Source organism: Lithobates pipiens, unplaced genomic scaffold, assembly GCF_037356315.1.
Source record: "Lithobates pipiens isolate NorthernLeopardFrog02 unplaced genomic scaffold, aLitPip1_a1.2 Scaffold_3, whole genome shotgun sequence".
In the NCBI taxonomy this organism is placed as follows: domain Eukaryota; kingdom Metazoa; phylum Chordata; class Amphibia; order Anura; family Ranidae; genus Lithobates; species Lithobates pipiens.
This window is the reverse complement of record NW_027507790.1, coordinates 100,951,376-100,979,261: the sequence shown is the minus strand read 5'-3', so window position 1 is coordinate 100,979,261 and position 27,886 is coordinate 100,951,376. Positions and strand designations below refer to the sequence as shown.

Below are 27,886 nucleotides of genomic sequence, written 5' to 3'. Positions count from 1 at the left end.
CGTCGAGGCTCCTTTCTTGGGCAGAGACTTGCCCGTCCGCCGACCCATCACTCAGGGAGCAAAAAATATTAATTTTTGGATGATTTTATGGATTTTTCTCTGTGTCGGCCTCGGAGCTCACAGAGCACACGTCTGCTCTAGCACATCACCAGGCCACGCCCCCTTTAATAGCCTTTTGATACACAAATTTCAGTAAAGGGAGAGTGTTTGTCATACATTAAAGAGCAATTATACTAAAATCATTAAGAAGCCGCTGACAGGTAGGGTAAGGATATGGGGAGCTCGGCATACATTTTGGACACAGCAATTCTGGCCCATGCAAGCAGTTGAACTGAGTGAATCCAGGAGAATCGGGAGAAGATGGAAGCACCCGTGACAAGGCTTTTTGACAAGTAAGTCTGCCATAATGCACTAATATGCATTGGCATAAACTCCTTGGGGGCCCATGTATTTAAAAAAAAAAAAGGAGCATTTATATCCACTTTAATTTATATAACAGAAAGCTACTATTATGTATCTGAGTAGCTACGAGTTCTTTTGTTACTGAGTTATTTACACTGTAATCCCAAAGAACTGACCCTTTTCTTGGCGTTTGTGCTATGAGCTTATGATGGTATGATTAGTCTCCTGGGTTTGAAATGAGGTAATTGTTGAATTAAATTAATGTGATCTAGGAGTTGATAAAGAGAGAAAGTCTGCTCTCAGAACAATGATTTGCTGATCTCTGGCCCCTGATAGTCTGCCTGGATTCTCAGCTCTTAGATTTGTAAAGAACATACAGTAGCTGTGTTTTAAAAGATGCTGTGCTTTTTTTATTTTTTTTATTAAGCAGTGGTATGGCTGTATAGTGGACAGTAGAGGTTAAAGCAGAACTCCACCCAAAAGGGAAGCTCTGCTTGTCCCCCCCAGCAAACTGAGCTGGAAGTTCGCTATCCAGCAGCCAGGCCATTCACAATAGCGATTGAAAAGTCTGCTCAGGTGTGGACACCACTGGATTCCTGGACAGGTTAGGTGCCCTAATATTTAAAGTCAGCAGCAGTATTTGTAGCTGCTGACTTCATTTTTTTTTTTTGGGGGGTGGGGGGAGCCTGGAGCTTCTCTTTAAAGAGAACTTGACACCAGACTATTCATTTTAGCAGAAATATTCCCAAAATAATCTGTAAATGTAACATTTTATGCATATTTACCTGTAAAATCCTCCCTTGTGTAAATATCCATGAGCCCTAAGACTGCTGCTGTGATCTCAGCAGCCTCAGCAAATTCAGATCTGTCTCTCAACTGACATTCTATAGCAGCCTTTCACAGTTTTTTTTTTTTCAAATAGGCGCTCTTAAAATAATTTTTAAGTCTCAGGGACCTCTGCTAATAAGAAAACCACTTGCCAATAAAAAACACTTGGCGTCAATCGACGTACCAGTAAATCTCTAGCGTTCAAGTGGTTGTACCGGGTTGATGCTTGTAGCTGCAAGCATCATCCCGGTAACTATTTTTGGAGCCGGTGTGTGGCTCGTGGCTTGCTTGGGCCCTCCTGCCCCCCTGGGAGACCCGAGCAACAAGCCAGCATGTCCGCCAGCTGGCCAGACACCTGAACAAGCCAGGATCAGCTTTGATCAGGTCTCCATAGCGGTATTCACTTATCAGTTTATATAGATGTTATTGGCACTGTTCTCAAAAAAAATAAAAGATCAAAAAAATAAAAATTAAATCAACAGTTTAAAAAAAAAAATAATAATAATTAAATTTGTTTTTAACCACTTGCTTACTGGGCACTTAAACCCCCCTCAGTCCCAGACCAATTTTCAGCTTTCAGCGCTGATGCACTTTGAATGACAATTGCGCGGGCATACAACACTGTACCCAAATGAAATTTTTATCATTTTTTTCCCACAAATAGAGCTTTCTTTTGGTGGTATTTAGTTACAGCTTGGAGTTTTATTTTTTGCTAAACAAACAAAAAAAGATGCAAAAAAAAAAAAAATCATGTTTTAATAATTTGTTCTAAAATTTTGCAAATGGGTCATTTTTCTCCTTCATTGAAGTGCGCTGATTAGGCGGCACTGATAGGCTGCTTTGGTGGGCACTGATGGGCTGCATTGGTGGGCACTGATAGGCTGCACTGGTGGGCACTGATAGGCATAGTTAAGGCGGCACTAATAGGCACAGATAAGGCGGCACCGATGGGCACAGATAAGGCGGCACTGATGGGCAAAGATGGGCACAGATAAGATGGCACGGATGGGTGGCACGGATGGGCACTGATAGGTACCACTGATAGATGGGACTGATGGGCACTGATAGGTGGCACTGATAGGTGGCTCTGATAGGTGGCACTGCTGGGCACTGATGGGCGGCACTGCTGGGCACTGATGAGCGGCACTGCTGGGCATTGATGGGCGGCACTGGGGTGCAGCACCTTTGAGGCAGATTGTGGGCACTGTGGGTGGCACTGTGGGTGGCACTGCTGGGTGGCACTGTGGGCACTGCTGGGTGGCACTGACGGGGGGCACTTACTTTTAATTAGGGTGGCACTGCAGGGGGCAGGTGGGCACTGGCAGGAGGCAGGTGGGCGCTTGCATTGCTGGCCGTGATCGGGACTGATGTCCCGATCATGGCCGCCGGTGATCGGCTTTTTTTTTTCTCCTCGCGCTGTCAGCGCGCGGAGGAATACTAGCCGATTACCGGCTCCGTTATATCACATGATCAGCTGTCATTGGCTGACAGCTGATCACGTGATAAGGGGTCGGGATCGACCCCTTGCACGGATCAGTGATCAGGCGAGTCTCATGGACTCGCCGATCACAGAGCGCGCCGCGCGTGCCCCTCAGGGGGCGCGCAGGCCGCTCATACACGGGACTACGTCTATTGACGTCGTCCCGGAAAAGGAGATCCGCGCTGTAGCCGTCATTTGGCTATAGCGCGGATCTCAAGTGGTTAAAATGCCCCTCCCCCCGTGTTCATGCACTAAGGTGAACGCACTCGTCAATCCCGCACGTTCCCACACATATGATTTATCACAGTGAACGTCAAATCATGAGCAGTAATTCTACCCCTGGAACTTCTCTGTAAATCTAAAGTGGTAACCTGTAAAGGCTTTTAAAGCGTCGCCTATGAATAGTAAAATTTCCATCTTTTGTCGCCGTTTCGTGGGCGTGCGTAATTTTAAAGCATGACATGTTTGGTATTTATTTACTTGGTGTAATATCTTTTAAATTTTACAAAAAATTGGGTTATGTGTATTTTTACCCACCAATGTATTCTCTAGAGCCTCTGGTTTAAAAGAATATATAATGTTTGGGGGTTCTAAGCCCTTGTACACACGGTCAGAGATTCCGTCGGAATGTTTCCTATCGGACCGTTTTGTCGGATATTCCGACTATGTGTGGTCTGCATCGGACTGTTTCCGTCGGTATGTCGACGGACCAACTTTTTCAACTTGCCGGTAAAATTTTCAGACAAAATGCTCCTATCGGACATACTCCGATCATGTGTAGCCTACTCTGACGGACAAAGTGCCACGCATGCGCAGATCAAATTCCTAGGCCAAAGCTTTTGGCTACTAGCCTGAACGTAGTCCCGTCGTAACGAAATAACGTCATCACGTTATGTACAATCGAATTTCCCAACAACTTAGTCCGACCGCATGTATGCAACATCACTTCCAGACCTCTTCCGGAATTAATCCATCGGAATTACTCAGACGGATTTGGTTGTCGGAATCTCCGACTGTGTGTACAAGGGCTTAGACATTTTCAAGCAAAAAAATACTGATTGTTATCTGTAAACAAAAAGTGCCAGAAATGGCATGGCATGGCACTTAAGTGGATAAAATGACCTGCAGTTCACGTTAGCAAATCCAGCATGCTGTAAATATAATAATAAAATAATATAAAATGTGCCATACTTACAGTATTGGACACTCAAAGGGACAATTTAATGCCCTACTCCTGCTCCATTTGATAAAAAAAAAAATGTGCGCTAATATTTACAGAATTAAAATAATTAATAAGGAGAAAAGAAATTGAAATAGATTCCTTGACATTGATGGTCAATGGAGAAATGCCTCCTAATATTAGTGTTTAGTAAAAGGGGTAATTGAAGAAGTGACCCTTTACATTTATGGTCAGTTGGAGAAAGAATGCCCCATACATTGGCGGTCAGTTGAAAAAAATGGTCCCTTACATTGTGCATGAGTAAAAATAATGCCACTTTTACAAACAGCTAAAAAGGTCTCTGGTGCCATGCCACCAATTGCCACTTGCCCTGAAACTATGCAGGTACCATCAAACCAATTTAAGGATACACCTGCAAATATAACAAAATAGGCAGAGGCAGCAATGAATCAGTAGGGGAATGGACACCCTCAAGCAGCTTCTGTAAGCCAAAGCTATGGAAGGGCTGCACACAGCAGTGGCTGACCAATCCAGCCAAAGCACACAAATGATGTGATTGTCTTGCAAAGCCTGTGTCACCTTCCCACTCTCAGGCACAGAGCAGCCATTTTGAAGCCAACATCACTCTTGTGCCCTCCTCCGCTATTCTTGACAGACTTCTTCAAAGTGGCTTTGAGGAGTTGGCTGAATCGTGGCTGCTCCCCCTTCCTCCAAAAAAAACTCCCATCACATACAGCATCTGAAAGCAAGTCTGGCCACACTCCTGGCAGGCAATGGAAAACCAAAACTACAGTTGTCACTGGAACAGGGGAGAAGGTTAATATTCCCATAGGGACAACTGTTCCAGTGTCAGCTGTCTAAGAGTGTAGTTCCCTCTCACTTCCTTCTGCACCTCGAATGACATTTTTTCCAGGAAGATGTCCACAGTGGAACACGGTTAGCAAAAGAACATTTTACAGAGGTTTTAACCATTTCAAAACTGCTCTGTTCAAAACAGCTGTGTGCACTATACTATACTGTAGTAGCATCATCTACATACAAGTAGTAAGTGCCTCTGTGTTCTGACAGCAGGAAGGGTAACTTTCTGTCTGCTGGCAGAACCAAATCAAGTCCGACTGAATGCATCTCGGCCATTTGGAGGAAGCCTTGTATTTACTGATAAAAATACAAAGCTTTTCACGAACGACTGAAGCATCAAGAACATAGTACTGCATATTGTATGTAGATGATATTATTGTGGTATAGTATAGCACACACACAACAGCCTTATCAGTTAGTAATGGAAATATTTAAAGTCAACGTAAGTCAACCTAAACATAAATTTGTACTTTATAGTCCATTTAAAACTCAATATCCACAGGCTTTTAGCTTTGCAAGTCCAGCCACAAGGTTACAATCCTGCTATGCAATTTCACTACAGAACTAGCAGCGTTGTCACCCTGTTAAAAGAAAAGGAAAAAATACCAGATCTGCAAGCAGTATTAGGCTGTTTTTATCAGGTGCATTGGAGTGCTCTGGACAGCCTTTGTCAGTGCAGTCCCAAGGTATAGACAAGACAATTTGGTTAGGTCAGTTCATACAATGGTGTGTGCTGGAAAAAAAAACTATGGCATGCAGTACTTTTTTTCACCGGGGTGCATTTTGATCCAGTACACTAAATTGCAACACCACTGTGGTGAGCAGAACTGAATAGGTTAGAGTGCAATGTGCTGTTTTCAGATCATTGGCACCCCGTTCCTAACAGCGCACACCAGCAGCTGCTTTCTAACACAGCTGTTGTGAATGAGGTCTTGCATGTAAGAAAACTTTAACACGCAGGAAGGCTAAGCTAATGATAGACCGTATCATATACAGTCTATCATTTTTGATTTTGCCCATATTTCCACATTTTACACTTACTTTCTATGTGCCTGTAACTTCAGCTAGTAAGCGCCAAGAGGTTATGTGAAGTCTGACAGTTAATGCTATTTCAACTGCCTGACGTGCTGCTGGCATTGGGTGTTAACTGAAATGAAAGAACAGTGGGTAAGTGGTTAGCACTTTTGTCTAACAGCACTAGGGGCATTGGTTTGAAACCCAACCACATTTGTATCTTTTCCCTGTGCCTGCGTGGGCTTCCTCCCATACTCCAAAGGCATGCTGGTAGGTTTATTAGCTGGGTGATGCTAATATGGCCACCCTTGGCTTTAAATTTCAGCCGATTCCTGCTAAATTTGAGCCCTGCATAGCCTGCTTTATTGTTTACCTTGGACGATGGAAAATAAGCAGATATTTGAGAGAAGAGGTAGGTGTGAAGCCTAATGATTATCAATTGGACTTGTCACTCAAAGCCTTTCAAATGCCTGGAAGTAACTGATTGTAGCCCTTGCTATGGATACCAACTTTGAGATTTATAATATATGGATTACAGTCAATGCGGCATCTCTGATGGTATGGGGGTGCAGTAATGCTTATGGAATGGGCAGCTTGCACATCTGGAAAGGCACCATCATTGCTGAAGGATATATCCAGATTTTAGAGCAATATATGCTCATGCAAGAATGGGATAGCATTCCTCTCCCAAAACTCCAGCAGCTGGTATTCTCAGTTCCCAGACTGTTGTTAAAAAAGAAGAGAAGATGCACTGTGGTAAACATGGTCCTGTCCCAACTTTTTGGGAATTTAGGGTTGTACTTTGCCAGCTTTTTTTTGCTCTGTCACAACTTTATTTAAGGTCAAAATTACCTTATTTTTTTTCTTAAACTGTACATTTTCTCAGCTTAAATACTTGAAGTTTCTTATTTTCTATTGTGAATAAAATATGGGGTTTTAAGATTTACGAATCATTGCATTCTGATTTTATGTAGATTTTACATCTTCCCAACTTTTTTTGAACTTTTTTAGAATTGGGGTTATAATTTAAGACCAAATATTTATATTCTTATATATTCCCAATCATCACTGGTTTTCTTTAACCTTATGTTCTTATCCATGTCTAAAAGAATATAGAATACCTACACATATTTCCTTTTACATCAAATTGTTAATTCGTTTTTATCACTGCAAAGCACTGGCCACACATCATAAGACTTCCAAAATGGTAGCTTCTGATCAAATTTCAGATCATGCTGGCAGTAATAGAAGGAATGGTATGATGGCTTGAACTAAAAGGGAGTGTCCGTTGTAAATTTGAATCTTCAATTCTGAATAATTTCCAAATAAAATATTCAAAAGTTCAAAGTTTGTATTAAAGTGTAACATTGCACTGGATACTGTAAACAATGCTAAGTTTGGTGTATGTTCCCCGAGAGTTACATCCACATCTTCATATTTGTGTTTTCCATGGTGGTGTCTGACTCAACCTCCATTTTTTTTAAAATGTGTAACACAATAAAATAAATAAGCTGGCCTTTGTCCAGTTCTAAAACTTTGTGAGGTCACTTTATCTCTTCTTTTAGTTTAACACAAGCTGAACAGTTACTTCGACAAGACAATACAGGCAGGCTGGAGTCCACGCAGTGCAGCCAAAAGTTGGCACAGCTTGGGTGATAGGAGCGTTCCCCAAACTGCAACATGTTCCCTATGGGTTCAGGTGAGGCCTGGAAAAAGGAAAAATCAAAAGTCCTATTATTTACAGTATTATAAAAATATAGCCTAAGCAAGAGGGGTATACAACATTACTGAAGCAGGAATAAAACAGTATCTGTTGTGTGACAAAAGATTGAGGGAGGAGGAATAAAGTTAAGTTATGAGTGATAAAGGTTTGGAGGAGGTAGGATTAGAATGCATGATGAGTGACAACAAATTGGAGGAGGAACCAGAATGTATGATGAGTGACAGAGGTTTGCAGGAGAGACAAGGATGTGTGAAAGGTGAGAGGTTTGGAAGAGAAAATATGAGGATGTCTTATGAATGACAGTGATCTCAAAAAGGAGGAAGTATTAGGAGGATATTTTACAGGTAACAGAGGTTTGGAATTGTAGTGAACAAGTGATAAACTTTTGAGGGAGGAATGACAGAAGGTTTGGAGTAGGTGATATAAGGCATCCTAAAAGTGAATATCAAAATTTTGATTATAAGTGAGCTAAATAAATGAACTTTAACTTTTAATTTATTTATTTCTTCAACAGCAAGAGCATACGCTCATGACAGTAAACAATATACCAACATAGTTTCTTATTAGCATACCTTAAAAAATACGTACATCCAAAAGGTAATTTAACAAAAAGGTATAGAAGTAACAAGATGATATCAAGCTTAAAATATCAGGTCTCACTTAGCCCAACTGGGTTAAAACTGTAAGCGGAGATCAGTTATTAAGCTGTTACGTTCAATATGGAAAAGATAATTTACTCCTAAATTTTAATTTGGAATGGAGGGTACATTTTTTATTTTTTTTTTTTTTTTTTTTTTTACAAGTTACAGTTCTTTCGATAATTAAGCCCCATACACACTATCAGATTGTCTGCTGATTATTTCCATCAGATTTACCAAAACCATATAATATGAGGTCAAACCTTAGGGGTTTCAATGTGTATGCAATCAGGCAGGCCCTTGTACTACATGGTTTTGGTAAACCTGAAGGAAAAAATCAGCAGACAATCTGATAGTGTGTATGGGGCTTTAGAAGCACTAGGGTGGTCCATCCAAGCTTGCCAATGAGAAAATAAGGGGGGATAAAGGGCACCCTTGTCTAGTCCCATTAGTAATATTGCATCTTCCTGAGATTATGCCTGAGGGTTGTATGTAGAGTGACATGATAGCTGAGTGTAAAAATACTTTAAATCCAAATTTTGTTAGTGATTTGGAAATAAGTTCCCAGTGCATGCTGTCGAATGGCTTCTCGACATCAAGAGCCAAGAAAACAGAAGGCATTCGGTCATTGTCTATCTGATTAATCAGGTTTAACATTCTCCTCGTACCATCTGGTGCCTGTCTTCCCTTAACGAATCCTACTTGGTCGGGGTTTATGAGATAAGATATTATTTTTAGTAATCTATTGGCCACGATTTTTGCATACATTTTCAAGTCTGTATTTAGTAATGATAGGGGGGGGGGGGGGGGGGGGTGTGGGATCTTTCCCTGGTTTTGGTATTGTAATTTATTATTGCTTCTAACATCTCCTTGGGGAATTGACTGGTATTTGCTACTTGGTTAAACAGTTTATTTAGGTGTGGGGCTAAGATATCCTCACAGGCTCTATAGTATTCTGCAGATAATCCATAACTTCCCGGCTTTATTTTTGGGTAGGCACTTGATGACTTTAAGAATTTCATCTCGTGATATTGGTTCATCGAGTTGTTTAACCACTTCACGCCCGGAAGAATTTACCCCCTTCCTGACCAGAGCACTTTTTGCGATTTGGCACTGCGTCGCTTTAACTGACAATTGCGCGGTCGTGCGACGTTGTACCCAAACAAAATTGATGTCCTCTTTTTCCCCACAAATAGAGCTTTCTTTTGGTGCTATTTGATTGCCTCTGCAGGTTTTATTTTTTTCGCTATAAACAGAAAAGGAGCGACAATTTTGAAAAAAAAACATTTTTTTTACTATAATAAATATCCCCCAAAAATATATAAAGAACAATTTTTTTCCTCAGTTTTGAACCTTAGGTATTCTTCTATATATTTTTGGTAAAAAAAAAAAAAAAAAAAATCAAGCAGCATATATTGATTGGTTTGTGCATATATCATGTTATATCGTCTACAAAATAGGGGATAGATTTCTAGCATTTTTTTTTTACTAGTAATAGCGGCGATCTGCGCTTTTTATCATGACTGCGACATTATTGCGGAGGACACATCGGACAATTTTGAAACATTTTTGGAACCATTGGCATTAATACAGTGATCAGTGCATTGATTACTGTAAAAATGTCACTGGCGGGGAAGGGGTTAACACTAGGAGCGGTGAAGGGGTTAACTGTGTTCCCTGGGAGGCGATTCTAACTGAAGTGGGAGGGACTAACTACAGCAAGTGACAGATCGTGGTTCCTAGCTAATAGGAACATACGATCTGTCACTTCTGTCAGAACACACACTTGTCCCTGTTCTGTGTCTCCGTGGACAGCGGTCATCGCGACCATCGGGCAGGAGCATCAGCACCCCCGCTGTGCAGCTTGCACGCCTGCTATCCGTACCCCCCGTACAGTAATGTGATTTCGCACAGGGGAGCCAGCCTGCCGCAGTAAAACTGTGGTGGCTGGTCTGGAAGCGGTGATGGGATACATTTTTGGTAAGTTTACTCAGTTTAAGAAATCAGTTATAGGTCGCAAAGCATTTTTGTCTTCCTGAAGGTTATATAATGATTTGTAGTAATCTGAGAACGAGTCTGCTATTTCTTGGGGATTATAATGAGTTTTATCAGTTGTATGATAAGTTATTCTAGATATTGTATTATTATTTTCTCATTGGCATAATTAATTTGCTAGCTTTATTAGACTGGGAATAATGGTTTAGTTTTACTCTTTTTAGGTATTTATCATAGTCTGCTATTAAAGCGCATCTTAGTTCTATTCTGAGGTTGTTAAAGTATTTTTAAATCTTTGGGAATTTTTTTTGTGTGCTTCTTCTAGGCTAGATATATCATTTAGTAGTTTGTTTATAGTTTTTTGTTTCTGTTTTTTTTTTTCTCCCCCTGGCTGCTACCTGTAAAAGAAATACTCTTCCTAAATAATTGGAAATTTGAGCTCGGTACATACAGTATTTGTTCTTCCTATTATGGTTATGAATAATATATATATATATATATATATATATATATATATATATATATATATATATATATATATATATATATATATATATATATATATATATATATATATATATATATATATATAAATATTCATATATATCTATATCACAGTAGATATATGATGTCCATGTTCTTTCTTAAACACTTGCGCACAGTCAAGTACATCATTGTGTTCAAGTGGGTATATTGGGGCCATGGTTGCAGCTGTCAGCCATAACCCCGTTTTTTGTTTTTTTTCTGCCGGAGAAGCCCTACACCGTAAAAGTGATCAAGAAGCTAATTAGCCAATGGAGACCATTGGGAGTAGGAGACCATCTGTATGGTCTATGAGACTGGAAGCAACAAGCATTTTGTCACTTCCGGATAGGGAAAATGTAAACAGGCATTTTTTTTCTAGAAAGCATGAGATCATTTTTTTTTTTTTTTTTTAAATCTCATCCTTTCAAGGGTATAGGAGAGATCTGGGGTCCTATAGACCCCAGATGTCTCCATAAAGAGGACCTGTCAAGCTTTTATTGCTATCATAAGGGATGTTTACATTTCTTTTGACAGCAACATTTTTTTTTATAAAAAACTAAATTTAAAGGACAGTGTAAAAATAAAAAAAATTCAATATAAAAAAAAAAGAAAAAATATGGAGGTATCGCCACAATTGTTATAGTGAAAGCAATAACTCTAGCTCTAAACCTCCTTTGTAACTGAAAACTGGTAACCTGTAAAAATATTTAAAATGTCTCCTAATGGAGATTTAAGACCATAGTTTGTCGCCATTTTGTAAGCGTGAGAAATTTTAAAGCATGACATGTTGGATATCTATTTATTCAGCGTAACACCATCTTTTATGGCTTATCAAAAAATCGGGTTATATGTTGTGTTTTTTTGCATTAAGACTTGTTAAAGTGTATTTTTTCCCTATAAAATTGTGTTTAAAAAACGACTGCGCAAATACCGTGTGACATACAAAATTGCAACAACCACCATTTTATACTCTAGGGCTCCTGCTACAAAAATAAAATATATTATATATATATATATATATATATATATATATATATATATATATATATATATATATATATATATATATATATATATATATATATATATATATAAAAATAAATAATGTTTGGGGGCTCTAAGCAATTTTCTAGTGAAAAAATACAGATTTTTACATGTGGGAGAGAAGTTTATTTTATTAAAAGCACAGTCTTCAAGTGGTTAATGAGATTGCAAGCAGGCAATTAATATATATATATTTTTTTTTTTCAGAAGCAACATAGTATTTCCTTTACACTTTTAAACTAGATAAATAAGAAAAATTTTACTTACCATTTAATACATATTTACTTTTAAAGCAAAGATTTTCATATATTGGACAGTCCCCAAGTCGAAGTTCAGGAAATTATATCACAGTATAGTTTGTATCTATTTCTGTAAAGGTCTTATTTATAAGTTATTGTTACATAGTTAGTCAGACTGGAAAAAGACACAAATCCATCCAGTTCAACCAAATTGTGTTTTATGTCTAGTGTAGGCCATGTCCTCTTGTATTTACTGTACTGTAGAAAGTAATGAAGTGGAGATGACAAAACATTCTTTTGCAAAGTGATGTACAAATCTGTACTGTACACTCCCGAAATCAACGGTGGGTGTTATGTTTGCTTTCTTTTTATCTGAAGGAAAACAGTGGGTCACAAAAAGATTTTCCTTTCTTATGCACAGAAAACGCGTAATTCTTGATTGCTCACCTGTTGGTCCAGTCTCTCCAGCAGGCATACACCGCAGCACCTCTGAAGGCAAAGCCTTGAGTCAGATGTCATTTCTTTAGCCTCATAATCAAAGGCTGATGGGGCAGGCTGTCAAGGTGATAATTAAATGTGGAAAACTTAAATATTTGCAGTGATAATAAAAGTTATTATAACACCTTATGTAAAAATCATAAGTGAAACGTTGGGCAACACAGCAACAATCAGCAGTAAGGCACAGCAAATAAGTACATTGTACAATCAATGTGCTGTAACAAGATCATTGAAAGACAGCTTTTGATCTGTTGCTATGAGTAAGTGCCTTACATAATTCTGATTATTAATTAATGCAATTTTTCTTATGACATGCTATTCTTCATTCCAAATGAAAGAACTACGCTGAGCAAAATTTGTATTTAAAATGCAGAACATCATAAGTAATTTTTGAAAAACCACAACTTTTTCTAGTAAAAAAAAAAAAAAAAAAAAAAAAAAGGTATGTATGTGTATATATATATATATATATATATATATATATATATATATTATACACACACATATACGTGTGTGTGTGTGTGTGTATATATATATATATATATATATATATATATATATATATATATATATATATATATATATATATATATACACACATACATACATACACACACATACATGCATACATACACACACATACACACACACAATTATTATTATACACGATTTTTATAGCGGCAGCAGTTTACGCAGCACTTTACAAAGTATAGGGGGGGACAACACAATTACAGTACAATACAAAAAGGTATAGGAGGACCCTGCTCGTAGAGCTTACATTCTAAAGGGAGGGGGTGGTGGTACAATAGGTAATAGCTGCAGAGAATGATTTGAAGTGGGTGTATATATATGTGTGTGTGTGTGTGTGTGTGTGTGTGTGTGTGTGTGTGTGTGTGTGTGTGTGTGTGTGTGTGTGTGTGTGTGTGTGTGTGTGTGTGTGTGTGTGTGTAATATATATATAAAAATAATTTGATCGTAAGTAGCCCTCTGCTGATCTATACATGATGCAGATGAGAACAGCCTCAGACTCCTGATAAGATTGATACCTTTGAAAATGATCCTATCATACATACTGTATGAGATTGCTAACTGGTAAATTATTATTTCTGTGGCAAATTCTAATCAGTAAGGTTATCGGGAGTCACAAAACTAGTATTTGAAATATTGTCAGCTCTCTATCAGCCAGGAAACCAAACTCAAACCACCTTCATTGTGGCCCATATATGTATGATCATTTAGCCTTATATTAGTTGCTATACGGATCAAGCTAACCTGGCTGTCTAATAACTGTAACAAGTCTGTAATACTATAGTACAATATACTAGCAAGAGTTTGGCTTGGTAATGAACACTTGAGCGCATGAGACTGGGTAGTTTCCAGGGTTGCGATGTTTGCCTTATATACAGTAGATACAAAAAGTCCACACACCCCTGTTAAAATGGCAGGTTTCTGTGATGTAAAAAAATTAGATAAAGATAAATAATTTCAGAACAGAGTCTATCAGCATGGCACATCTTGACTTAGCAATATTTACCCACTCTTTGCAAAAATTCTCCAAATCTGTCAGATTGCAAGGGCATCTCCTGTGTACAGCCCTCTTCAGATCACCCCACAGATTTTCAATTGGATTCAGGTCTGGGTTCTGACTGGGCCATTCCAAAACTTTAATCTTCTTCTGGTGAAGTCATTCAGTCGTTGTCATGCTGAAAGATGAAGTCAAGATGAAAGATGAAGTTTCTCTTCATTTTCAGCTTTCTAGCATAAGCTTGAAGGTTTTGAGCCAACATTGACTGGTATTTGGAACTGTTCATAATTCCCTCTACCTTGACTAAGGCCCCTGTTTCAGCTGAAGAAAAAACAGCCCCAAAGCATGATGTGATGCTGCCACCACCATGCTTCACTATGGGTATGGTGTTCTTTTAGTGATGTGCAGTGTTGTTTTTGCACCAAACATATCTTTTGGAATTATGGCCAAAAAGTTCAACCTTGGTTTCATCAGACCACAACACATTTTCCCATATTCTTTTGGGAGACGTCAGATGTGTTTTTGCAAAATTTAGTCAGGCTTGGATGTTTTTCTTCGTAAAAAAAGGGCTTCCATCTTGCCACGCTATCCCATAGCCCATATGAAGAATACAGGAGATTGTTGTCACATATACCACACAGCCAGTACTTGCCAGATATTCCTGCAGCTCCTTTAATGTTGCTGTAGGCCTCTTGGCAGCCTCCCTGACCAATTTTCTTTTCATCAATTTTGGAGGGACGTCGAGTTCTTGGTAATGTCACTGTTGTGCCATATTTTCTCCACTTGATGATGACTGTCTTCACTGTGTTCCATTGTATATCTAATGCCTTGGAAATTCTTTTGTACCCTTCTCCTGACTGATAACTTTTAACTATGAGATCCATCTGATGCCTTGGAAGCTCTCTGTGGAACATGGCTTTTGCTGTAGGATGCGACTAAGAAAATGTCAGGAAGAACCTACTAGAACAGCTAAACTTTATTTGGGGTTAATCAGAGGCACTTTAAATGTTGGCAGGTGTGTCCTGACTCCTATTCCCCCCCCCAGAGAAGATTTCAGTTTCTTTTTCAATTGAGCTGTACAGTTTATAGGTCACGTTAAAGATGAAAAAAAGTTCTGAAATTATTTATCTTTGTCTAATTTTTTTACATCACAGAAACCAGACAGATATTCTAACAGGTGTGTAGAATTTTTATATCCATTGTATGTGCACCCAAGACTATATATGTACTGCTGAACCTGGCATTCGAACGCCCTGCATCCTATTACATCACCAGCCCAGTATGTAATATATTTCTGTGTGAAAGACAGGCTGTGTATTTTTAAAGAGACCTATAAGCACCAGGTTGCAGCAGTACAATGTTTGCACCAATTTCAACTCTTTCTGGCAGTGTAGAAAGCTGACTTGTACTCATGCACACAGACATAAATACAGGAAAATGGGCATACAGCATATGTTACGCCTGTATTTGCAGCACTCAGACACCCAGCTGGTGCGCAGTTCTGCCCATAGGACTATATTGACAAAACGCAGGTATACGTCTGTAAACGCTTTGACTTGTGTTTACAGGCACATGCGTGTGGAGTCTAATGACGTGAAGCTTTGCTGACCTCCATCTTTCAATCATGTGCAAAAAGTATGTTTTTTATTCTTAGCACACTACCTGCCTGGAGTTTGCATGTTCTCCCTATGCGGGTTTCCCCCAGGTGCTCTGGTTTCCTCTCATACCCCAAAGACAGGCTGGTAGGTTAATTGGTCCCTGTCCAAATTGGCCCTAGTATGTGTGTTTTAGATCAGTGGTTCTCAACCTCAGTCCTCAAGTATCCCCAACAACCATGTTTTCAGGTTTTCCTTTACTTTGCACAGCTGCTTTAAATCAATATCAATGACATGGTATTGATAAGAGCTATTTTAGGGAAGTTCCCAAAACATGGCCCGTTCAGGGTACTTGAAGACTGAGGTTGAGAACCACTATTTTAGATGATGTGTGTGCTGTAGACCAGTATTTTTGGGTGCATAACTGTCCAGTACATTATAAATGAGTTCTGTGAATAAAAATGGCTGAAATCCATAAATAAGCAATCAGCTCCTGTTTTTTTTTTGTTTTTTATTGAAAGCTTAAAATTAGACTTGCCATTTGGAATGACACATGGACTTCTCTAATACTAATCTATTGGGTCCTCCCATACTTTAGCTTCCCAGTTCTACTGGAACTAGGAGCTACATTGTCAAACCCCAACTATCACCTGCTTATTTTGTTCCTTTTGTAATAAGATTATACAGCATTGTACAAATGTATCATATTGGATAGGGACAGACTTTAAAGTGGATAGATTGTACATATAAGTAAGGTTTACCTATAGGCACTGTAAAGATCGTCTAAACATGCACCCTTTATTTACTTTATTATTATTATTATTATTATTATTTATTTAATTTATTATAATATATATAATATTTACTGTATGTGCAGCTGATGACATCATCGGCACATGTACTCTGAAGGAACGGCCACCCATGCCGCTCCTTCGGAGCCCTGTGCCATGACAGGCAGCTCCCACATGCATGTGCCTGAGTGATGTCACGTGGCTCCTGCCAATCACCCGTGGACCCGGAAAGGAAGACGGGTGAGGATGGATGTGGCCTCCAGCGGTGACAACGTATTGGTAGAGGGCTTCGTTTGCAGTTAAGTTTAACATAATGTGCTAGTTTGCGATGCATACATTAACATAGATTAACAATCCAAACAATGTAAATAAAAAACAGGATAAGGGGCCTCTTAATGGTTACAGTAGAACTGTAGTAAATGTAAGCGTATCAGAAGACAGATAACTGAAAATCCCATTTAGGCTGCCAAAAGTATAAAACGTGGCTGGTACTTACCAGTTTCTGCAGTACGCTGGGACACATGGACAGAAAGGCCTGTAAATTATTCCACGCTAATTCAATATCCCTTAGGACAAGCTGTAACCTCTCACAATCAATACTGAATGATTTCATTCCTCCTTCCATTCTTTTTGATACTCTGTACACCTCAATCACATCTGCAATAGGCAAAACACACTCACTTGGGTGTTGTACTGATCAACTTTATTTATTCCATCTTTCTTCTTTTTTTTGTGCAAAATCAGAGAAGAGACAAAAAAAGTGGGATCTGCAACATGATTCCGTTATTTAATGTAGTGATTAAGCTCCTCACAAACCACCTGCCATCTGGACCAATGCAGGTATGCATACACCACAACTGTAGATCCGCTGTGGTAGCAGAGAATCACTGTAGTAATTACTCATAATACAGTGATTGCTGTCATCCGTGTCCTGTGCTGAGCTGGTGATTGCTGATACATAGTAACAACTTTAGTCTTAGTCATTTAGTCTTGGCACCGGTACCATTTAGACATGTGCAATTCGTTTAGTTCCAAATTAGTTTTTTAACAAATTTTGACAAATTAGTTAATTCCGAATTTTTCCATTTCCCGAAATTTCTAAATTTCTAAATTTGCGAAATTATGAGTTTCCGAAATTACGAATTTTCCAATTTTAGATTTTCGAATTTCGTATTTTCGAAATTCCGAATTTTCTGAAATTCGAAAATCAGAAAAAAAGAAAGAAAATCTGTTTAATTCTAAATAATAACTATTAAATTATTGGTATTGGAATTCCCTTTCAAATTTGTCTGTTAGTGAACGTAACGAGTACAAATTTATCTGAAGTTACGAATTATCTGAAATAACGAATGCCTCATCTAACCAAAGGGAACGCAACGATCTAATAATAATAAAACCATTTTATTATTATTATTTATTATTAATTCTTTATTATTAATTTGTTCCGTTCCATTTGTTTAGATGAGGCATTCGTTATTTCAGATAATTCGTAGCTTCGGATAAATTCATACTCGTTAATTTAATAGTTAGTTATTAATTAAACTGATTTTCTCTTTCTTTTTTTCAGATTTAAAAATTTTTGGACTTTCAAATCTTAGAGCTATAGTACTTCTATGAACAAGATGCTGAATAGAATACAGAAACACACCTGAGATATATTCTGCTCCCCGGGAGGACATCAGTACTTCACTGCATACCGAGGGCTGGCTGATACCACACAAAATTTCATTAGCTTTCTGAATCACCTTTATGTTGAGAAGAAAAGAATACTTATTATTAAAATACCACATTATTCAACACAAAACTTTGGCATTGTAAACTTCAGTTACACAAATATTGCAAGGTATGAATGTAATATTAGGTTACATTTTTCTTTACCGCAGTGAATTGCTTTTCAAAGCGTGAGTCAATTGGCAATTTTCAATGGAACATCAACAGTTTCACAGTTGTACAGATTTGTAATATACTATTGTATAGCATTGTACTGATTAAAACAGATTAGTCAATGGTCCATATACGCAAACAGTTATAAACATATATATAACTGTTTGCTTATATGGACCATGGACTCAAATAATCTGTTTTAATCAGTAAAATGCTATACAATAGTATATTTCAAATGTGTACAATTGTTGATGTTCCATTGAAAATTGCCTATTGGCTCACACTCTGAAAAGCAATTCACTGCGGTAAAGAAAAATGTAACTTAATATTACATTCATACCTAGCAATATATTTCTGTAACTGAAGTTTTCCTGCAATTAAAGTATAAAAGGGAGGCACAATTATTTTAGGCACACCTTCACAGGGTTTCCTCTGCTATTCCCCAGGTGTTTAAACTGGTTAGATTGGATTATAATATACAATGTAATTTAAAGGGACAATGGCTCTTTAAATATCCCTGCTTACCTGAGGGCAGGTAGGAATGGGCCAATGAGAGTTGGTGGAATGTTCTGAAAGCAGTGGGGCTCATTATATAAAGGGCCCACTGTCCTAGAGTTCTGGCTGCCAGTCAAAGGTCCAGATAAGAAGAGATATCCAACCAACCTTTCCTCCCAAAGCATGCACTTTAGGTGGTATGTCACCTTGCATGTAAGGGGGACTTGTTGATGCAATGCAATTTGCTTGAGTCAATAAGGCTAAACAATTTTGAGAATGATAATTTGATTTGATTTAGAACAATAAAAGTGGAGCGGCCAATTTATGCCAATATTTGAGTGTGGCGTTCATTATTTGTTTATTGTGTTTGGAGATGGGGGGAAAATGTGCAGAGTGCAATCCCATGATTCTTTCTGAATGTATTACCTTGTGAATGTTCTTTAAACATGTCTTTAGTTGAAAGGTGCAGGCGTCTAACTGAAACAAAATTAAAACTGAAGAGCATTTCAAGAAGTAATTGCAATAAAATTTTGGTAAGCAGTGCTAGGACAAGGTCTACACAAGACAAAGATACCAAAGTTAACCACATTTCTCCCCATCCCCCACAAAAAACCCTGAATTGTGTAATTTACAGTGCTCTGCATAAATGAGTACACGCCAACAGATTTGTCAGAAATCCTTTACTTTCCTTTCAGAATCAACATTTTCTATGGGACACTATACTACAAAATACTCCCACAAATGCGGGCCATTGATTGCAACCAAGATTTGTTAAATTTGCACACATAACAAAAAGTATTTTTCCTAACAAATTCACTCAAAAACCATGTTGCAAAAAATTAATACACCCAGGGTCGAGTCCTGTGGGAATGCATGGGAGCGGCGTTCCTGTACTTTTTCCGCAGCAGGAGCACCGTTCCTGTTAGGAGCCGCGTCCTGCAGGAGGGATGCAATCAGTGGGGTGCCACAGATTATGGGAGGGGGTGGCAGGCCAGCGCGTCCATGTGGGGAAAGCAGCTAGGCTGCTCCTTCAGGCCTTTAGCCCATACCGCTCACCCCACCTATTCAGTTTAGTAGGCGGGGCGGGGAGCGGAAAGTACCCAGCTGTGTCCTATAACTGTGAAGGAGCTGCGATGGATCCCAATCCCATTGCCTGTTGCTGCCTGTCAGACCAGGAAAAAAGTGAGTGCTCACCGATGCAGCGGCCTCCATGTCTGCCTGGATAGGTGGAGGGGCGGGGGCAGTGGCATATAGAGGAATTGATCTTTCCATATTCCTCCTGCAACTGCTGAATGCTCGCTTCTCCACCTCTCCCTCTTGCAGGCATGCAGAGGCTGCAGGAGGAATATGGAAAGATCAATTCCTCAATATGTTGCTGCCCCCATCACTCCTCCTATCCACATGGACGCTTCTTTTGCTGCCCCTCCCATGCTTTTCAGATCCCCCAGTGATCTCTGCCCCCCTGTACCTAATCCCTGGTACTCTCCAGACCCCCCAGTACTTTCCAGCCCCTCTTCTTCTATCATGTCTGCAGTATCTGACCATCTCCTGTAGTATGTCTGCAGTCTCTGACCATCTCCTGCATCATGTCCTCGGTCTCTGACCATCTCCTGCATCATGTCTGAACTGTGGAAATGTTGACAGTTACATTGTGGAGAGCCTCTTCACTATGTAACTCTCTATCCCCACCCAGAGTCATTCTCATCCCTTTTCACAATGCAACTCCATCATCCTCATCCCCACCCAGAATTATCCATCCCTCTCCATGATGTATCTCCATCCCCACCCAGAATCCTGGAGAGGGATGGATGAATCTTGGATGAGTTCCCACACTTTTTTCCCCAGGACTTGACCCCTGAATACACCCCAATGAAAGCCAATTTACGCAGCGCTTTACATATACTTTGTACATTTCCTACCCTCAAGGAGCTTACAATCTAAGTTCCCTAACTCATATTCATTCATACTAGGGCCAATTTAGACAGGATCTAATTAACCTACCGGAGTAAACAGTGTACCATAGTACCCAGAGGAAACCTACGCAGGCACAGGGGTTCTCCAGGCAGGTAGTGTCGTGGTTGGGATTCGATCCAGCGACCCTTTTGTTGCTAGGTGAAAGTACTATCCACTACACCGCTGTGCTGCCCAGTTTCTTTTAAAGTACCACTAAACCATTTGCAAAAGATAGTTTCCAGATGTGGGCTATAGTACCTGTCTCTGATTGTACCCATGTACAGCAATATGCAGTGATTTAGTTACATTAGCGGCAGACACATCACCTTCTGGGGTTTGCTGTCAATCAAGGGGCTGGTGGGCTGGCCGATAAAGTAGTCGGATTCGAGCTGTTGCTGGTTGTGTCCACATACTGAGCATAGGCATGTCCATTTATAGTTCTTTTGGGAGCATACATAGAAGGGTGACAACACTGCTCCTCCCTACAGGTCATGCCACCCAATTATAGGAAGTGCAGGGGATAAGAATTTTATTTAAAAAAAAAAAATTGTGGTGATATCTGAACTACAAAAAGTAATATATATTTTCTTTCACTTTAAGGCACACGTGTCAAGCACCAGGCGATTTCATGTGGCCCTCACACCTCTCTTACAGCTGTGGCTCCCCCCTCATATCTCCCCCACCCACACCTTTTCTCAGCAATCAGCAGCAGAGTGGAGGACAGAACTCCTACAGATCCTGCGCCTCTCTGTGCAGCCGCAGCACCTCTCCTTTCTGCCTCCCCTGGTCTCGGTATTCAGCAGACTCTGGTAGCTGACTCCAGCCCTCCTCTGGACCTCCTCCAGACCTTACACTTTTCTGCTTGCCAGCTTGGCCCCCTAGCTTCTGCCCGGCGGCAGCAGCACAAGGTATGGGGGGGGGGGGGGGGACCCTGGACATCTGCTTATAATTATTATGAGAAGAATACACATTTATGCCAATTGAAAAGGAGGGTCACACACCACTGTTATCATCCATGAGAAATTTTATTGGAGACTGCGCAGACCAAAAGCTTTGACAGAACCATGTTCTGTCTGAGCAGTCTCCAATAAAATTTCTTGTGGATGATACCAACAATGTGCAACTCTCCATTTCAGACTTGCATCATCTGCTACAGGAGTGTGGGTGGGCTTCATGCTGGTCTGCACTTGCCCTTCACAGTCTGTTATTACTAAAACCAGTAATAATCGAATGCAGAGGCAATTATTTAATATAAGACTAGATACATTCATATAGCCTTACAAATACAACCGGCCCTTTGAGGGCCACTATTAGGCCTCATGCACACTGGATGTTTTTACAGCAGCTGTTTTTGGCAGTAGACGTTTTTTTTCTACAGTCATTAAACTCTCCATCATGTTATCCTATGTGTCCGTGCACACATAGGCTGTTTTCAGCAGTTTTGGGCAGTGACGTTTTTGAGCAGTAAAAAAAACCCAAAACTAGTGGGTTCTGAGAGACTTTTTTCAGCCGTAAAAATGCTGATAAATGTCGATAAATGCTCAAAAACGTCACTCACTAGCGTTTAACGTTTTTGATCCATTGTAAAAATAAATTTAAAAAAAGCTAATGTGGAAAAACGCTAAAAAACGTTATTGCAAAAAAGTTGAAAAACTCACTGCAAAGCTACTGACATTTTTAGAACGTTATTTTAACGTCCAGTGTGCATGAGGCCTAATGCTGATGTGGTCCATGATGAATTGAGTTTGACACTCCTGCTTTAAAGGTGTATAAAAATTATTATTCTTGCGGATGAATTTTTTTAGCGACCAAGTGTTTGATGCCTGTAAATGCGTGTAAAGGTTTGTAGACACTTTTACAATCGGCAGGCGTTTTTTCTGCCAATACGCTGCTTCCAGTAGGAAAGACTTCTAGGAGAGTTTGCAAAGCAGTGTGCATGAAGTCTTATAAACATTCTTCTACTGTTATCAAAAATGGAATCTAATCATTTACAAGACCACTTCCATCCCTGTTGTTTCTGTGTCTTTATTATTTATTAGTTTTAAAAATAACTGTATATGCTCTGCTGCCAATATATCAAGTGCCCAAAGTATGGTAAGCTGCAGTGGCGGCTGGTGGTATATTTAGTGGGGGGGGCGGCAAACAATGCACCCACAGCCACCCCCCAGTCAGTCGATCAGGTCCCCATCACACGCACAACACCCCCCCCAGGTTGGTTACCAGGCCTGCACTTGCAGCGCTTTACTCCGGGTGATGGCTGTATCTCCTCTTCAGCACCACTGTGGTTGTGCATCTCCTCCCTCCTCCTACGCCAATAGGACCGCTTCTCCTTTCAGCCAATCAAGAAACGGGTCTCAAGACCCCTTCCTGATTGGCTGGGAGGAGAATCAGTGTGACAATAGCGAATACTCATTCGCTATTTTCACACAACTGGATGGGCTCACTGCACCCCAAGCCCACTTTTTTTTTTTGAAGCCTATTAGAGCCTTTATCTCTAATCATATGCTTAAAAAACAAAACAAAAAAAACCCTGTTGAAATCCATGTGTCTGGTGCCCCGCATGTAGATTAGGGTACCGGATGCATGGATAGGGGGGATTGCGCCCCTGCATTACAGGCTGCCACTGGTGAGCTGGCAGGCAGAGATTGTACTTGTATACCTAGCCCTGACAAAACCTTTGTCTTAAGTATGTGCACATAAGGTAAGGTGTGTGTACATATCGCATAAAATGTCAGATCATATGCCACAGCTGGCCCAGCTTTAGCTTTTTTAGGTCTCATGTAGACAGCCTTATAAAAGCAGCATTACCATAATTATTTTTGACCGCAGCTGTATAGTTTTTTATGGGCCCATGCACACAGTTGAGTAAAGATTAGTAAAGTTACAGTATATACAGATCCGTGGCCAGTAGTTCATGTGTATGCATGTAAATGTTTGTGATCATGTTTAAATGCGTACAAGGTACAGCACAAATTAACTCTATTGGAGCTTCCTGCATCCTAGCAACAGAAGGACGTTGTGTGGCTTTATTGCAAATCTGTCCCAGTACACAATATCAGGGTTTTTTTTGTTCAACCCAGCGGTCCGAATGAAAAAAAAAAAGGAAGAACTCGGGAGGAAAGCATGTACTAATAATCTGATGTTAGTACAGCAATCTCCCCATTGAGCTATTGTGTTCTGACAGGGGGAATGCCCCTCCGCCAGAACTGGGGTTGCCACCTCATCCCTTTAAACCCGAACACATATGAATTACACAGGTTCTGAGGCTAATTTAATGCAGATAAGGCACCAAGTGAGTTTAATTACCACCTTAATCAGCCACACATCCTGTGTAATTCATATGTGTTCGGTTTTAAAGGGATGAGGTGGCAACCCTAGCCAGAACACACTGGTCTGAGTGCGCCGATTGGCAGACCTTTTTCGGTTATGCCCCTTTGACAGAAGCCAGATATTCGGCCAGCTTTTGTCGGAGCAGCTACCGCACGCACGGACCGAACGCCGGCTGGTTTCTATTGAACCGCCCGATATTTGGCCCATGTGTATGGGGCTTAAGTAACGTCATTTAGAGGCCACCTGCGTACTAGAAATGGAAGGAAGCCAGGTGGCTTCATTGAGAATCCACTTGTATCCTGTAAACAGGGCCACATACAATGTACAATACGATTGTAAATATTGCTCAAGCATTACATGCACACAGTATAGAGCAATTTTTACACAGGATCTTCCTGCCAAGTTCTGCCGGTAAGATCTTGCACTCTAGTTGTCATATTTTGTATATAGCCTCATGCATAAGCCCTTACTGACCAGGCTGTATGGAAATATTAAAGATCCTTACCAGGGAAGGTTCAATAGCCATAGCTGTTCGGTCCTGTCCTGCCTTGCAGACTTGTAATAGAGATGACAAGGAGAAGGAAATAGAGCAGGAAACCCCAAAAATGTAATCACACGCTGTGCCTTGTATGATAAAAGTCATGCTTCTAACAGGCTGAAAGGCCCCATTGCAGCTCTGTTATACTTAAACAAAGTTGAAAAGTGAGACTTGGAGCAAGTTTCCAGGGAGTGGCCATGTTGGAGGCTGGGTGACACGTTACCTGACGGGGCCCACCCAGGTCATTAGGTAGGACTGTGACGTTTATTTGAACGTCTAGGGAATTCACTTGCAGTGCAGATGCTAATAGAACAGACTACGAATGGATTGAAAACTTGCTCAGCCCCCTCCTGACTCTTACTATTATTGTCGCCTACACAGTTCAGATACAGCCTTACTATTACCATCAATTAATACTTTTATTATTTAGGTCTCATATAATTGGGCTTTTCAGATGTGTCTGACATGCATTTATGTTTACAATAGATGGAGGAATAATTAAAGCAAAGACCAACATTTCCTGAAACCGACATTCGAAGCACTTGAAGACCAGCCTTTTGTGGCACTTTTTGTTTACATGTAACAATCACTATTTTTTGCAACAAAAATTCCTTAGAACTTCCAAATATTATATATATTTTTTAAAGCAGAGGTCCTAGAGAATAAATTCGTTTTTTTTTTTTTTGGTTTGTTTGTTTTTTAATAACACACAGTATTAGCGCAACCGTTTGTTAAACGCTTTGGAAAAAATACACTTTTAATTCAATTTTAATGCAAAAAATACATAACCCAATTTTTTGGGTAAAATATAAAAGATGATGTTACACCAAGTAAATAGATACCAAACATTAGGGATGAGCTCAGGCATGTTCGCATGGAACACGTGCAGAGCCCACCAGGAAGTCGGCGCAGCTCTGCGCTAATCACAGGCAGTGAGACATTGCCCAATCTCTGCAGCCACACATCGGGGCAATGTCTCACTGCCTGTGATTAGCGCAGAGCTGCGCCGACTTCCTGGCGGGCTCTGCACGTGTTCCATGCGAACATGCCTGAGCTCATCCCTACCAAACCTGTCACGCTTTATAATTGCACAATTTTACTATCCATAGGCAACACTTTAAAAGCCTTTACTCTGCAGAATTACTGCCCATGATCTGACGTTCACAGCGATACCTCACGTGTGGGACGTTCACTGTTTGCATGCATGCAGGACTGACATGTAATTTCACTTTTGCATGCAAGCACGGGGGCACTTTGAATTTTTTTTTTTACACTGTCGCTTTAAAGTTTTTTTTTTTTTTATCACTTTTATTGCTGTCACAAGGAATGTAAACATCCTTTGTGACAACAAAGGTACTCTTTATGGAGAGATCTGGGGTCTATTAGAGGTGTGTTTGAATGCTTTTTTTAATTTTAATGGTTAAACCATGTCAGTTCATCTCCTCTGGGTTACCATAGTCCAGAGCTGAACAAAGCCGATCACGGGGAGACGGGAGATCCCGGTAAACCCATGGGGGGGGGGGGGGTATCCCATTGTTTGTAAAAGCAATCCAGCAGCTAGTTAGCTCCTACAATTGCCTTTACGAGAAATCCAACCGTTAGCACAAACAAATGGTACTGGGATGATGCCTACAGCTGCAGGCATCATCTCGGTATAACCACTTGAAGTCTGTGGTTAAGGCTAGATTCACACTTTTGCGGCTCTGCGCATAGTGTTTTGCATGGGCACGGCAGCACATTAATTTGAATGGGCTGCTGTGTCTCCTGAAAATGCAGGAAAGAGGTCCATGCACCTTTTCTGAAAATATGGCCCACTCAGAAACCACAAATGCAGTGTGCAGAGTGGTTTGCCAGTGTGTGGGGATGCTATTAGAATTAATGGCACCCCCATGCATATGCTAAACTGCAGTGTGTTTTTGCCTGCGGGTGCTGGAACAGGTGTGGCCCCGCAGCAGTAAGCTCCTGCAAAAGTGTGAACCTAGCCTAAAACAGAACTCTTGGCTTGTAATCTGCAGTATACATATAAATTGGTTCTCAATGGGTGTATGGCACTTCGGTATGGTTGTACTTTCTGTAACAATTACACTTCAATAGAGGCCAGTAAAGCTCTTACTATCCTTCCAGCCCTGTGGCTACAAGAGCCATGGATCTCATACACAGAAGCTGCACTGTTGTTTGTCCACCTATCCCCCCCCCCTTGTCCATTCACAGAACACTTTATAGTTTGTAAATGATTCATAGAATAAAAAGCGTTCTGTGAAGAGAAGGGGCAGTCACACAAAACTGCAGCTTCCGTGTATGAGAGCCACATAGTCGTAGCGGCAGAAGCCTAGTGAGAGCTTTACTCTCAGACTATCTGCATCCAGGTCTCTTCTGAGTTCTGCTTGTCTGCTGGCCACCTCTTTCCTCAATTTCCTGGATTCCCTGCATGCTTTGCAGATTTACCTCTGCTTTTTTACTTTCCATTTCTAAGGACTACATATCCCATGGTAGATTGCTGCCTGCAAGTAGCGATTCCTGTAATGAGCACCTGTTCTCAGCACCTCTGTAGCTCAGAAGGCAGGCTCTGTAAATGTGTGACACAGCAGTGCCTACTCCCAGGGCATAGTGAATACAAAGGTGTCACTGGAGGAAGTAAATGTGTGGGGTTCTTCACAAAGTAGGTTGTCAAACTTCAAGATCGCTCAGATTAGGAGTAGGCTAGACAGATATACAATGTGAAAATTATTATATGATTTTACCAACCCTGTCCTTAGGGTCCACTAACAGGCCAGGTTTGCAAGATAACTGAAATACATGACAGGTGATATAATTTGCTGCTCAGTGATTGCAGTATTCTAGTCTGCATCTCCCCAAGATAATACATTAAACCTGGCCTGTTAGTGGGCCGTGAGGACATCATTGATGACCACTGATTTAACCCATCTCTCATTAGAAACTCTGTCAGTTTTTCTTTTTGTGTATGTGGAAATCACTTCTTGTTCCAATCACACCTATTAGTGTTAGAATGTAGACAAATGTAATCAATGAGGACACAGACTACAGCCAAAATCTATAAAAGCCAATCCAACGAAACGTGCAGGGGGACCTTTAGGACGTGACATAATCCCACAGAGCCATTCCCCGCCTGCAGTCTGTGTGTTGCGGCTGGAGCCAGTATGGCTTAAAGCTGAATGCAAATTTGACTTTAGTGTCGGGGAAAAAACACACGAAATGTAAGTGCAATACGTTATATTGATTTTAGTAATAAAGAGGGTTTTTTCACAATAGAGCGCTCTTCTGTTTTTTGTTCCAATTTCCAAGTGTAAATGAGCAATAAGAGGGAATTTGGGGTGTGTATTATGGGGGTAC

The 27,886-nt window shown here is 40.2% G+C and overlaps 1 protein-coding gene across 2 annotated transcripts in view; it reads right to left on the bottom strand.

Annotated features, from left to right (window-relative positions):
- LOC143940586 (synergin gamma-like) overlaps positions 1-24,774 on the bottom strand; it is a 73,880-nt gene extending 49,106 nt beyond the window's left edge. Inside the window, exons 1-6 of one of the 2 annotated variants that reach the window (XM_077462102.1) lie at positions 24,503-24,772; positions 19,141-19,191; positions 17,984-18,080; positions 16,832-16,992; positions 12,374-12,481; positions 7,351-7,468 (exon numbers count right to left, since the gene is read on the bottom strand). In XM_077462102.1, coding sequence (XP_077318228.1) covers positions 7,351-7,468; positions 12,374-12,481; positions 16,832-16,992; positions 17,984-18,080; positions 19,141-19,191; positions 24,503-24,640 — 673 coding nt within the window. In that variant the 5' untranslated portion in view covers positions 24,641-24,772. Of the gene's footprint in view, positions 1-7,350; positions 7,469-12,373; positions 12,482-16,831; positions 16,993-17,983; positions 18,081-19,140; positions 19,192-24,502 lie in introns of both variants that reach the window. The other variant, XM_077462103.1, reaches the window with a different exon arrangement.
- Between the last annotated feature and the right edge of the window lie 3,112 nt (positions 24,775-27,886).